General features: G+C 39.7%; 1 protein-coding gene across 1 annotated transcript in view; it reads right to left on the bottom strand.

Annotated features, from left to right (window-relative positions):
- The window catches only part of Mrc1 (mannose receptor, C type 1), a 102,610-nt gene that overhangs the window by 17,373 nt on the left and 70,111 nt on the right, over positions 1 to 15,126 (bottom strand). The window contains exons 16-21 of the mRNA NM_008625.2: positions 10,499 to 10,540; positions 9,172 to 9,335; positions 8,120 to 8,187; positions 6,664 to 6,764; positions 5,830 to 5,972; positions 4,569 to 4,683 (exon numbers count right to left, since the gene is read on the bottom strand). Coding sequence (NP_032651.2) covers positions 4,569 to 4,683; positions 5,830 to 5,972; positions 6,664 to 6,764; positions 8,120 to 8,187; positions 9,172 to 9,335; positions 10,499 to 10,540 — 633 coding nt within the window. The remainder of the gene's footprint in view (positions 1 to 4,568; positions 4,684 to 5,829; positions 5,973 to 6,663; positions 6,765 to 8,119; positions 8,188 to 9,171; positions 9,336 to 10,498; positions 10,541 to 15,126) is intronic.

The following is a 15,126-nucleotide window of genomic DNA, read 5'->3' as shown; positions in this document are numbered from 1 at the left end:
TGTGTGTGTGTGTGTGTGTATGTCTGTGTCTGTGTGTGTGTATTTCTGTCTGTGTGTGTGTCTGTGTGTGTCTGTGTGTGTGTGTCTGTGTATGTCTGTGTGTGCCTGCATGCATGCATGCACATGTGTGTATGGTCACATGAGTTGGGCTTCCTCAGAGGTCAGAAGAGGATGGTGGATTCCTGGGAATTGGAGTGCAGGTGGCACAAGACTTTAGACCCAGGATTTTGAGGCAGGAAGATCCCCAGTTCAGTGCCCTGTGGACTACAGGATAAAGTCAATGGCAACTTAGCATGACCCTAACTCATAATGAAACATGAAAGGTGACAGGGCATATAGAATGGGCACAGGCTAGGCCCTGCTTTCTGCTCCTTATACTTCTCCCTCTCAGGGGAAAAAAAAAATAAAAGCACCCTGTAAGTTACCAGTTGTTCTGGTTCTGTAACTAAAAGAATCTGATGGCAACAATTAATAGAGGAAGAGTTTTCAACACAGAAAATTTCTGTAGATCAAAGCCATTTATCCAAACAAGAAGCACCCTGCTCCCAAATTTTCAGTTTCACAGAATTACCCAGACAAGGGATATCTAATCAGGATCCTTCCAGGGAATCAAGTCCCGGGAAACACTGGACATCTAATGAGTATATACAGGCCGTAACTTTGACATTCGTAAGTTAAATGGGTCACAACATAGAATTAGAAGATCTAGAGTATGGAGAATATCATCACATTTTATTGCATCAGTAATTGTGTGGGAGAGAGGGCAGGAACAAATATCCAGAACAATGAAAGATTTTATTGCCCATATGCCCTGTACCTTCCCTTTGGTCCCCCTAAAGCCTCACTCACCAGCTGCCTCTTTATCCCACCATCTATACCTGTTAGGTAAACAGTATCTCTGTTTCTATATCTCAAGAAGAAGGAACCTATTCCCCACCATCAGCACCCAAAGCTGACATTCTAATTAAACTACTTCTTGCTGTACATAAAATTACATAGTACAATAGAACATTAATGTATATCGTACATTAATCTATCTTCCCCTAGCATATAAGCAAGTAAATAATATTAATGCCATACAACATAAATTGATAATCACCACAACATATACAACAACATGTCTATTCAACGCTGACATTACATTAATGCTCTACAGACATATGCCCCCATGAAAATGGAGAAGAAGTGAAAGGACACAGCATTTGGAGACTCTGAAAGAAAATAAAAAATAAGGGCCTGGAGAGATGGCTCTATATTTGACAATGGTTGCTACATTTTCAAAAAGGCCCAAGTTCAATTCCTAGTACCTACATTGTGTAGTTCACAACTACCTGTAACTCTAGTGTCAAAGGATCCAACATCTTCTCCTGCCCTCCATAGGCAGCCACACACATGTGACTTACACACACACACACACACACACACACACACACACAGAGAGAGAGAGAGATAAAAAAAATAAATCTCTTTAAAATGCAAAATAAAGTCTGTGGAAACATAACCACCTGCTCATACATGAGCCCAAAATTCCGTGGAACAGCTGTTCCCAAATCCTAACCCCATTTTCAAAGAGGTTCATTTTTACATTTTTCTCAATTAACTAAAGATAAAAATAAATACCTCCAAATGTTTTTCTTCCAATATTCTTTAGTGAACTAAAAGTGCAAACAGATACTTGTTTTGGTTTTATTTGTCTCCTAAACAAGATTGTAACTTCTGCCTCATGCTCAACTTGAAACATACTGTGAACAGCTCTATGTTGTGGCATACAGCACCAACTTCCCCACTGCCAGTAACCACATTACGAATTCAACAGCGTGTGCCTGCTTTGCCAGGAATAATGTTATTTTATCTGAAAATTGTTTCCCTCTGCACATCTCACTGCTCCGGTTTTAATTCTGCTATGCCAGGAATCAGCACTTTGTGGTGAAGAGAGGAAATCCATTACTGTGTTTCCCTGCTGGGTAGCTGAGACAAAAAAATGTGGTGAGCCAGATCAAGAGATGTGAAAGTCATGTTCTTGTATCATGTGTTGTTTGACCTTTTCTGTGGGTGTCTGAATAGCTGGTGAATGTGTTAAAGATTCTTGTGGAAACTTGGTTGGTTTCATGTATCATGTTGTCCTAAGAGAGTGCAGTGCACATCTGTGCCTTAAAAGAGTAAGCATTTGGGAGAGCAACATGCAAGTTTCTAGTATCTTCTCTTCTGTACTTTTTCAGATACATAATTTTGGATAATTATTTTGAAAGTCAAAGATGCTCTGGGGCTGGAGATATGAAGCAGTAAGTAAGAGTTAGGACCCAAGTTTGGATAACAAAAGACCAGGTAAGAGCTGGATGTGGCAATATATATGCCTATAACCCCAGCATGGGGAAGATAGAAGCAGGAGGATCTTTGAAGCTGACTGGATGCTAGCCTAGCTACAACTTCAGTGAGAGATCCTCATGTGAGATGCACAGGGGGAGAGTGACAGTAGAAGATACCTGGTGCTCTCTATTGGCCTCCACATAAGCACACACATCTATGTGCACCTGCACATACACGCATGTGCACAACATACAAGTATATGTTCCTCCACATCTATCCAACTAAAAGAGATTCTAAAGAATATATATCCTAGCCGGGTATGGTGGCGCAGGCCTTTAATCCCAGCACTCTGGAGGCAGAGGAAGGCGGATTTCTGAGTTCGAGGCCAGCCTGGTCTACAAAGTGAGTTCCAGGACAGCCAGGGCTACACAGAGAAACCCTGTCTCAAAACAAAACAAAACAAAACAAAACAAAACAAAACAAAACAAAACAAAAAAGAATATATAGCCTAGTTTTTTCCTATAACCTTTTTATAAATTTACACACACAACAAACTTCTATTGGATTTTTTTTCTGTATACAACATATATACCAGGATATGTGATTCTACAGTGTCCACTTGAGCACCACCTAACTTAACAATTTCTAAATCCTTTGCAAACCTCACCCTGTTCGCAACACATCGTGTCTCATCAGTCCTGGCTACTGGAATGGCCTCCTCATTTTGAACATAAATGTATTTCCCTATATCCATCACTCATTGACGCAGATCTTCCTCTTAAGGCCACACAAGGTGGACCATCCAAGGACATGCATTCTTTTTCTCAATGTAAAACTTGAAAAGTCTCTGATCCATACTTCAACTGCTATGGTTTCCAAACCCTTCAATAGCTTAGTCTGAATCTCCCAAAATTGGTCAATATCTGCCTTAGAGCACAAATCATAGATTGAATGGTATAGTTATTTCAGCAAAGGGAGTCCCCAAAGGGTCACCCACGAGTGCTCAGGACCTTTATTTCTGGATAGAAGAGAGAAAGTCTGTGTGTTCATGCATGTGGGCATATGTGTTGAGAGCAGCGTATCTCTATGTATTCCTCAGGATCAAGCCAACTAAGGTTTTATGTAAAAGGTCTCTTACCAGTCTAGATACTGCTAGTTTTATTAGGTTGATGGGGCAGAAATCCTCAGGGATTTTTCTTTCTCTAACTCCTGTGTGCTGGAACTACACATATGTCAGCACCCCAGGCTTTGCACATGGGTGCTGAGGGTTGAACTCAGGACCTTATGGCTTGTGCAGCATGCTCTTCATTGGCTGAGGTTTCTCCCCAGCTCCAACTTGTGTCTCTTGACAGAAGAATAAATTTTACAATCCTCTGTATGATTGTGACAAACATTCTCTTACCAGATACTCCCATAGCTCCAGCTTATCCTTGTGTCTCATCAAAAAAAAAAAAAAAAAGTTTTCCTACATTTGTTTAAAGTTTACATTAAAAAACCAGCTTTGTTGTGTTGTGAATTATATGGTCAGGGCCCAGACACAAGCAAGTGGGAGACCAGCAGCTGCTCACTTCATTCTCAGAGCTACTCTTCCTTGGCCCCTTGCATAGCAGATTTGTTTGGCAACGGGACAAGATGAGGGCTGGGACCCAGGTATTGATGCTAAACTCCACTTCTGACCAAGGATGCTCCTTCCCCCTAGGCTCTATAAGTGTCATTTCTCTGTCCATATGCTGGAATAATAATAATGCCTGGCTCATAGGATTGCTATGAAAATGGGAAAGAATTCTATGGAGAATTTTTTTTAAACATCCCAGTATATCTAGCATCAATGGGAGGGGAGGACCTTGGTCCTGTGAAGGCTCGATGCTCCAGTGTAGGAAAATGCTAGGGTAGTGAGGTGGGAGTGAATAGGTGGGTAGGGGAGCACCCTCATAGAAGCAGGGGATGGGGGATGGAATAGGAGGTTTGTGGAGGGGAAACAGGAAAGGGGATAACATTTGAAATGTAAATAAATAAAACATCCAATAAAAATACATTAAAAATGTATATTATAGTATATTATCTATATGTATAGTATATTATCTAACACTAAATAAAATAAAATAATTCCTAATAAGAAATTGAGAAGATTTTCCCTTACTCTATCTTATTACAAAAAAAAAGAAAAAAGTCTATTATAATAAGCAACAGTGTATCACTTTAGGGCAAATTTACATATATATTCATAATGGCCAGGGATATTCATAACTGTCAAGATGTACCTTGCTCTTGTGCATTTTCTATGGACACCAGGTTTCCTTTCAGTCCTTTGCAAGCTTGCCGTGCGTCTTGCCAGCTTTTTTTTTCTTCATTAGCAAATCCAAAAATTTTAAAGCACTGAAACGGAAGGGGAGGACAAAAGCAGAGGTTTTAGCTAAAGATAATAAAGTTCACATCAAGAAATCAAGTCATACATGAAAATTCCAGATAAATAAAAATTTTCTCAGGCCTAAAGGAGAATTGAAAAGGAAAAGTAAACCAGTTTGATGGCCCACATATTTCTCTGCAGAGTTTTATTTTTCCCTTGAGATAAAGGGCACAGATCTTTGGCTAATAGTTCACGTATGTTTTTACTTTCCGTTGAGAATTTGTGATGGGATTATCCAGTTATTGGTGATGACATAGGCAGAAGTTAACCCTGATGGCTGTGGTTGCCATCTCCCACCGTCCCGCAGTGACCAGTGCTGCTGAGGTTTAGTGGCACACAGTGAACAGCGCTGCTGGGGTGTAGTGGGAAATGACCCTTATAGGCTCGCACAGTGACCAACACTGCTGAGGTTTAGAGTCCAGCAGTGACCAGTGCTGCTGGGGTTTGGTGGCACACAGTGACCAGCGCTGCTGGAGTGTAGTGGCATACAGTGACCAGCACTGCTGGGGTTTGGTGGCACACAGTGACCAGCGCTGCTGGGGTGTAGTGGCATACAGTGACCAGCGCTGCTGGGGTTTAGTGGCGCACAGTGACCAGCGCTGCTGGGGTGTAGTGGCACACAGTGACCAGCGCTGCTGGGGTGTAGTGGCATACAGTGACCAGCGCTGCTGGGGTTTAGTGGTGCACAGTGACCAGCGCTGCTGGGGTTTAGTGGTGCACAGTGACCAGTGCTGCTGGGGTATAGTGGGAAATGACCCCCATAGGCTTGTGCTTCTGAATTCTTGCTCCTCAGATGATGGTGCCGGGTTTCGAGAATATGTAATCTTTGGGACATGGGCCTGGCTGGTGGACATAGGACATAAAGGTAGGCCCACAGGCATGCAGCTGGACCCTGTTCCAGTACTTTGTGTCCTAATCCACCATTTGTTCCCACCTCCATGGAGCCTTCTACTCCACCTGCTCTGCTCTGATAGACTGTGTCCTCCGAAATAGAGAAGCAAAATCTCTCTTGCTTCTATTACCTTTTTTATATTAAAAAAAAAGAAAAGAAAAGAAAAAGAAAAAGAAATCCACCTAGTGCAAATACCAAGATGGAGGTCAATTTCCTCCCATACCTTGTTCTTGTACAAATGCCAACCTTCCTTGCAGCCACCTGGTGTCGTGGGTGTGGTAGGCATGGCAGTGGCATTGATGCTGCTGTTATGTCTCTGGCAGATGAAGTTATTTGGATAACCACAGTTGATGTCATTCCAGAACCCTGTAAAAGAGAAGAGCTAATGTAAATCTGCATACTCTTAATTTAAAACATACCTTCAATGATACAATATCTCAGGAGGGATCTCAGAAAATGGTTCAGAATAACTTTATTTTCAAATGACTAGAAGAACCTATGCAATCTCTCTCCTCTCTCTCTCTCTCTCTCTCTCTCTCTCTCTCTCTCTCTCTCTCTCCCTCTCTCTCTCTCTCAACTCATAAGAGTTCAGAAAGATTACTATATGCTGAGTTTACTCTTGGAATTACAGATATATTATTAAATTATTAATTACCAATAGTCAATCATATAATACTTAAGTATTTGTTTATGTTACTTTATTTAATCTTCTCAACAAAAGACAAATTACATCAACACTCCCACTTTATGCAATGAAAAAGAGCTAGAGAGAGGTGAAGGTAATTGATTATAAATATATTCTAGGTATTTTCCTCACATAAGAACATAAAAACTGCTCCACAATTTGGAAGAAATAGGATGATACGTCATTTGTTAGCTTGCTAATGAACATCCTGATAAATTTATCTTTGCAAACAGAACTGTTACACAAACAAAATTTGGTGTCTCTGTCCTTTTCCTATGAAAGTGTACTGCTTGCTACTTTTAGCCTGAAGATGCAAGAAATGGCACACATCACACCCCAAAGCACTTTCAATAAGATCGGTATATGATCTACCTGAATTTGTGTACATCGTTACACAGTTTTCATCATCATTTGCAAAGTTGGGTTCTCCTGTAGCCCAAGCCACAAAATCTACTTTGCTCCCATCCATCCAACTGGAAAAGAGAATTGAAGCATTTTTCAACAACCCAGCTAAAATGACTGGCTACAACATAGAGGTGGGAAAAGACCAATACATCAAGATGAAGGGGGCATGGGATGTACACCAAATAGGAGGAACCTGAAGAAACTAATAGGAACTCTCAAATGTCTGGTACTAGGTATCCTTTGTATTCCTCTGTAGTCTCCCTGATATCTTCAGGTCAAGTTCACAAACAACCACAGTTAGATTATTGTAAAATAATAATTCCCCTCATTTGAGGAATTACTAGTCCATTACTAAAGAATCTATTTAAGAAGATTCATAAGAATGTGAATACCGAATGCTGGTCCACCCTCTTTGCACTCCTCAGAACAAGCTCCCAATATCCCTGAAGAGGGAAACATGTATAGCCTAATTAGTCTGGAATCCAGAAGCAAAATTCCTTCCATAGTACTCTTCGATCATGATTTCTATACAATTTAACTATGTACAAGTTCCACACAACTTTTCAAAGAGACAGCAAATACATTATTTCTCATTAGCTCCATTACGAGTTTTTGTTTACTCCATGTTTTTGTAAAGTGAATAAGCCAATTATTAGTCATAAATTATAGAAAATCAAGGACTCTGCGAGCTGGAAATAAAAGAAATCATAAAAATCAGGCCTCTTGTTCTGGAGATGATGAAATGGGTGTTTGTTCATAAGGATAGACAATTTCTCTATTCCCTAGAAGTAACAAACTTGACTTTAGGTCTCAGTTACTCAGAGGTAGTAATCAAAGTACCACAGAATATATTTCACTAAGATAGCTGAATGTGGAACAGATAGACATATCTGCTCTTGAAATTCAGAAGAACATTGGAAAAAAAAAAACCCAAGATAGAAGAATTCCCTTTCTCAAGCACAGCCATTCCTGGCCCTGTGTCTAAGGAAGGAGCAAGTCTGCTCTCCTGGGGAATGTTTCACCATGAACTTGAATACATTGCTGCTACAAGGTGGGACATAGAAAAAGGGACATTTGACCCTGTGTACCAACATTGGTCCAAACAGGGTTGAAAATATATTCAGCATTCCTCTCTCTTTAACACATCTTCTTAGTCAATGATTTGCTGATGGCTGAATACCCTAAAATAAAGACTAGTGGCATTTTGTGAGATCAGATCCTTTTGAGCTTTTAAGTAATTAGCAATGTTGAAAATCTTAATAGAGTCATCTTAAATAGTTTTATTTTCACATTTTTAAATATTTTTTTCAGATTCAGATTGTCATGGAACTTTTAATGCATTGGCAAACAAAGGTCTCAAAACAACTCCTATGTGTTTATCAGATCTCTTTTCTAAGCCATGATGTTAGCTTGATTTACTTACATGAATTTCTTATCCATGCTGATTAACATGCCAATAAAATATGGTGACTGCCCACCATTCTTGTTTATCTAGAAGGCAAAAGTTTATAGATATAATTTACAGTCATCTACTAAGCAAATTGGGCAAAACATATGTATTAGTAAAGGGGCCTATTTATGTTTTCCAAAGAGGAGTTCATGCACAGATACTATAGAATTATATTCCTAAAGATGAAAAATATGTTCACAATGCAATAACCTGTGTTTATAAAGTGAATACATTAGGTAATTTACTATAATAACAAATATCTATAACAGTTGGGTGCTGAAGAATAAAATGGGCAATGGGTTTTGTACATCATTCATAAGGACTTAATACATAGCATGCATTACAAATTGGAATTTATGTAACATTAGGATGTATTCTGAGAGTTCCAAAGAAAGGGATATCCACAAAGAGGATAACGTTAAACAATATCTTCATATCTTTGTAGTCAAGTGAACTTTTCCATTAAATATTGACAAATCCATTTTCTGCTATTCTGTTCATTCGTTCTCTGGCAAATGAGGAGGAGGCCACATGCAGGTTCTTTTTATTTTTTAGCCAGAAAAGTACTCAGAAAACACTAAAAAAATAATTACTTTCAGGAATAGCTGACAACTTGGGTACTACTGAGATTTTTATATGAAAAATAAAACTACTATCTGTTCACAAATAATTTGATCCAACAAAGACTTAAGAGTCTTAATAGGCATATTGTATGTCATGCAAGTGGTCTAGGATTGAGACATAACAATTAGTTAAGACATGAGTCTTGAAAATTTAATTCATAAACTGAAAGGGAGCATCATAGTGTTTAGACTTAAAGTATTTCTGGATCCTGTGATTCTACAGTGGATGTTCTAACGATAAAGTACATCCTTCTGTGTGACTGTATCAGGGCCTCGTGAACTGGAATCATTTGCCCTCAGCCTAATCATTTAGTACATAATTTGAAATTTTGTTCTAGGATACTGAATGCAGAAATCATCTTTCTTTATAGCATGCCACTCTACCCTTAACCATATCCTTACATATTTCCATAGAAACTTCTTTTCACTTTCACTTTTAATTGTAGCAAGATCACCAAAATTCTTCTTGCAAAATGCTCGCGCGTTGTCCATGGTTTCCTTCTCTTTGCTAAAATAGTACTGGTAGTCTTTGTAAATAACCCACCCATCTGCAGTAACTGGTGGATCTGAAGAGAAAAAAAATAAAGTCAAAGAAAACAATAAATTACGTAGATTTCTTTACGTAGATAAATTAAGGGATGGGGTAAGCAGGGATAAGCACTATGCCAAAGATGTGAACACCTCTACGACACCAGAAAATGCAAACTATCAGTTGGGGACAGACTAGATTGTTCCAAGCTAAATATCTACCTTCTAATAGTTCAATGAAGACTGGCCTCTCTCCTCCTAACTAAGATCTATAAGTTACTAGTGGGTGAAAGAAGTCCAGGCATTAGTTTCTCTGGCAAGACAGCAGATCCAGGAAGATTTATACGCAGGCCTGTGATATCTAAGGGCAAAGACTTGGGGACTATGAAAACTCAGATTTCATCTACACCCCCAAGACTTCTTACAGATGGATCTGCATTGTTCATGGTAGAATTAGAGAACCAGGCAGTCACTTCATGAAGAACGTGTCTAAAGCCTCTTTCGAATTATGGAATTTTTTTTCGTATGCTGCAAAAGGCTGTAAAGGCATCTATGGCCTAATACTAGGAGCTTGTGTATGTTGGATTACAATGGAAAGGACTGCATAAATGTGATTAAATTATGGATCTTGAGAAGGAGAGATTATCTTGGATTATCTGGGTGAGTTTTAAATCTAATGCAAGTGCTCTCAGAGAAGAATGCATAGACAAAGGTCCAATGCACAAGGATGCAATATGACACTGAACCATATGGTACAAAGTTGGGTTGAGGATGGAGCCAGAGGGCATTTAGGAAAGAACTCAAGGAAACCAAGTGAAGACCAGTGGCCAGAACCTCTTCAGGGAGGGAGCGGTGGTTCTCTGGATAAAAGCTTGTGTTTTGACTCAGCGTAACCAATTTCAGATTTATGACTTCGAGAACTCGGAGATTAACTGTGTGCTGCTGTGAGCCACCAAGTTACAATTGGTCATGTGCTAAAGAAAACCCTGAACCCCTTGGATTTGACTCATGAAACCACGAGAAAACATGCTAACAGGGCAACGGGTGTGTGTTGTCTGCTCTCTGGAGACGAAACTCCAACCTTTCATGGGATCCTCAAAGATACTAAGAACCCTCTTGCCACCATCTCCCTTTTCATGGAGGAAGGAAAGGAGTCAGAAAAGGCTATAATAAAGAAATCAGAAAACTCAGGGACACCTACTGTCTTGTGGAGCAGGTGTGGGCTCAGGTAGTAGTGTTTTCCCTGTAAAATAAAAATAGAATCATCAGGCATCCACTAGTGCCACTCATTGTATTTTCCTGTGTCAATAAAACCTTGACAAACTCTACACTTGCCCCATCCTCCCTCCAATGCACATCACATCATGGTGGAAGAACAAAAAAAGAAAGATGGATGGATTAAGGTTGATACAAGTGGATAAACCTCAGGAGAGGGAGGCAATATCTAGGCTCCAATTGTGCCATATAAAAGAAAGAAAGAAACATTAATTTTAGAATCATGATTTCCAGCTTCATATCCCAAAACTATTTGGTCTTCATTCCCCCTCCCCGAATTATAAAAATGAACTAACCATGTTTATAAATAGGGTAAAAATTTAAATTTTTGGTATGCAGTCAGTGTTCAGTTCACAAGAGTTTTCCAGGTAGACATTTTAGTAGTAACTATGAAATAATGTATATGTTCATTATCTGAAACCATTTGATGTGAGTTGTATATGGATAAGATACAAGTATTGTCCTTTCAATGAATCATATCCTTACTAAACTTTTACTTATATCTTGCTAGGTTTTTTTTAAAAATATTTTTCTTTCAAAATAGTTAATATCTGGATTTTGTTAGAATCTGACAGGAGGGCCCAAGTAGCCTTCCGAGTAACATATTTTCTTTTTTTTTTTTTTTTTTTTTTTGCAAAATTGTCACTACAAATTTAATTCTAAAAGATTAAGTGTACAATTCAGTGACATTAAGTACATCACACAGTATGTGCAGCCACACTATTTCCAGATCCTTCATCGACAAGCAAAGTTCCCACACCCATTAAATAATGACTCCCCATGTTCCTTCCCCCTGGATAGCTTCAGGTAACTTCTGTCCCAGTTTCTGTCTCTTGGAGTTTGGTCTATTCTAGATACTTCATATAAAGGAAGTGCCCAGTGTTTACTGTCTTAAAATGCCATACTTCATCTCCTTAACCCCTTGACATACATGTTATCGACCAAATATCTCAAATCCCATGCAAGAGGTATGAGATGTAGGTCACCCATTATAGCCAGTGATATTTCAGTTGGAAGACCTACTCCATGCACACTATCTACTGCAAGCTAACCATTCTGATCCTTCACTTCATAGTTAAGAAAGCAAGGCTCCTTCCAGTGGTACCATGATGTTGGGACACAGCAAGCCAGGATTTCACCAAGGTTATCCAAATACCCTCATGTTATACCATTCTTCCTGCTCTGTTGATGAATGCTTTCCATTTGCCATCCCCTTGGTGACACAGAATAGCTGTCCTCTAGTTTCTTGGTGAAGATCCTAATTGTTAAATCTACACTCAGAACTTCAGGTCGGAAGAATCTTCCCTGTAGATGGTGTATTCACTTTCACCAGAGGCAGTATGGCTCAATAATTAAGCAGTCAGGTTCTGGAACCAGGCTGCTTGGATTCTGCAATGTGTGGTTTGAATGAAAATGTTCCGCATAGTCTCTGGCATTTGAATGCTTGGTCCTTAATTGGTGATGCTGTTTGTGGAAGCTTAGGAGTTGTGGCTTTGCTGAAGGAAGTAAGTAACTGGAAGTGGGTTTTGAGAGTTTAAAGATGCATGCCATTTTGAGTTCTCTCTCTCTCTCTCTCTCTCTCTCTCTCTCTCTCTCTCTCTCTTTCTCTCTCTCTCTCTCCCTCTCCCCTCCCCCCCCCAACTTTTTTTTTCTTTCCATTTTTTATTAGGTATTTAGCTCATTTATATTTCCAATGCTATACCAAAAGTCCCCCATACCCACCCACCCCCACTCCCCTACCCGCCCACTCCCCCTTTTTGGCCCTGGCGCTCCCCTGTTCTGGGGCATATAAAGTTTGTATGTCCAATGGGCCTCTCTTTCCAGTGATGGCCGACTAGGCCATCTTTTGATACATATGCAGCTAGAGTCAAGAGCTCCGGGGTACTGGTTAGTTCTTAATGTTGATCCACCTATAGGGTTGCAGATCCCTTTAGCTCCTTGGGTACTTTCTCTAGCTCCTCCATTGGGAGCCCTGTGATCCATCCATTAGCTGACTGTGGGCATCCACTTCTGTGTTTGCTAGGCCCCGGCATAGTCTCACAAGAGACAACTACATCTGGGTCCTTTCGATAAAATCTTGCTAGTGTATGCAATGGTGTCAGCGTTTGGATGCTGATTATGGGATGGATCCCTGGATATGGCAGTCTCTACATGGTCCATCCTTTCGTCTCAGCTCCAAACTTTGTCTCTGTAACTCCTTCCATGGGTGTTTTGTTCCCACTTCTAAGGAGGGGCATAGTGTCCACACTTCAGTCTTCATTTTTCTTGAGTTTCATGTGTTTAGGAAATTGTATCTTATATCTTGGGTATCCTAGGTTTTGGGCTAATATCCACTTATCAGTGAGTACATATTGTGTGAGTTCCTTTGTGAATGTGTTACCTCACTCAGGATGATGCCCTCCAGGTCCATCCATTTAGCTAGGAATTTCATAAATTCATTCTTTTTAATAGCTGAGTAGTACTCCATTGTGTAGATGTACCACATTTTCTGTATCCATTCCTCTGTTGAGGGGCATCTGGGTTCTTTCCAGCTTCTGGCTATTATAAATAAGGCTGCTATGAACATAGTGGAGCATGTGTCCTTCTTACGAGTTGGGGCATCTTCTGGATATATGCCCAGGAGAGGTATTGCTGGATCCTCCGGTAGTACTATGTCCAATTTTCTGAGGAACCGCCAGACGGATTTCCAGAGTGGTTGTACAAGCCTGCAATCCCACCAACAATGGAAGAGTGTTCCTCTTTCTCCACATCCTCGCCAGCATCTGCTGTCACCTGAATTTTTGATCTTAGACATTCTGACTGGTGTGAGGTGGAATCTCAGGGTTGTTTTGATTTGCATTTCCCTGATGATTAAGGATGTTGAACATTTTTTCAGGTGCTTCTCTGCCATTCGGTATTCCTCAGGTGAGAATTCTTTGTTCAGTTCTGAGCCCCATTTTTTAATGGGGTTGTTTGATTTTCTGAAGTCCACCTTCTTGAGTTCTTTATATATGTTGGATATTAGTCCCCTATCTGATTTAGGATAGGTAAAGATCCTTTCCCAATCTGTTGGTGGTCTCTTTGTCTTATTGACGGTGTCTTTTGCCTTGCAGAAACTTTGGAGTTTCATTAGGTCCCATTTGTCAATTCTCGATCTTACAGCACAAGCCATTGCTGTTCTGTTCAGGAATTTTTCCCCTGTGCCCATATCTTCAAGGCTTTTCCCCACTTTCTCCTCTATAAGTTTCAGTGTCTCTGGTTTTATGTGAAGTTCTTTGATCCATTTAGATTTGACCTTAGTACAAGGAGATAAGTATGGATCAATTCGCATTCTTCTACATGATAACAACCAGTTGTGCCAGCACCAATTGTTGAAAATGCTGTCTTTCTTCCACTGGATGGTTTTAGCTCCCTTGTCGAAGATCAAGTGACCATAGGTGTGTGGGTTCATTTCTGGGTCTTCAATTCTATTCCAGTGGTCTACTTGTCTGTCTCTATACCAGTACCATGTAGTTTTTACCACAATTGCTCTGTAGTAAAGCTTTAGGTCAGGCATGGTGATTCCACCAGAGGTTCTTTTATCCTTGAGAAGAGTTTTTGCTATCCTAGGTTTTTTGTTATTCCAGATGAATTTGCAAATTGCTCCTTCTAATTCGTTGAAGAATTGAGTTGGAATTTTGATGGGGATTGCATTGAATCTGTAGATTGCTTTTGGCAAGATAGCCATTTTTACAATATTGATCCTGCCAATCCATGAGCATGGGAGATCTTTCCATCTTCTGAGATCTTCTTTAATTTCTTTCTTCAGAGACTTGAAGTTTTTATCATACAGATCTTTCACTTCCTTAGTTAGAGTCACGCCGAGATATTTTATATTATTTGTGACTATTGAGAAGGGTGTTGTTTCCCTAATTTCTTTCTCAGCCTGTTTATTCTTTGTGTAGAGAAAGGCCATTGACTTGTTTGAGTTAATTTTATATCCAGCTACTTCACCGAAGCTGTTTATCAGGTTTAGGAGTTCTCTGGTGGAATTTTTAGGGTCACTTATATATACTATCATATCATCTGCAAAAAGTGATATTTTGACTTCCTCTTTTCCAATTTGTATCCCCTTGATCTCCTTTTGTTGTCGAATTGCTCTGGCTAATACTTCAAGTACTATGTTGAAAAGGTAGGGAGAAAGTGGGCAGCCTTGTCTAGTCCCTGATTTTAGTGGGATTGCTTCAAGCTTCTCTCCATTTACTTTGATGTTGGCTACTGGTTTGCTGTAGATTGCTTTTATCATATTTAGGTATGGGCCTTGAATTCCTGATCTTTCCAGAACTTTTATCATGAATGGGTGTTGGATCTTGTCAAATGCTTTTTCTGCATCCAACGAGATGATCATGTGGTTTTTGTCTTTGAGTTTGTTTATATAGTGGATTACATTGATGGATTTTCGTATATTAAACCATCCCTGCATTCCTGGAATAAAACCTACTTGGTCAGGATGGATGATTGCTTTAATGTGTTCTTGGACTGGGTTAGCGAGAATTTTATTGAGGATTTTTGCATCGATATTCATAAGAGAAATTG

The sequence above is a fragment of the Mus musculus genome, chromosome 2 (genome assembly GCF_000001635.26).
Source record: "Mus musculus strain C57BL/6J chromosome 2, GRCm38.p6 C57BL/6J".
Lineage (NCBI taxonomy): Eukaryota > Metazoa > Chordata > Mammalia > Rodentia > Muridae > Mus > Mus musculus.
Note: the sequence above shows the minus strand (reverse complement) of the source record. Positions and strands in the feature narration are given on the sequence as shown.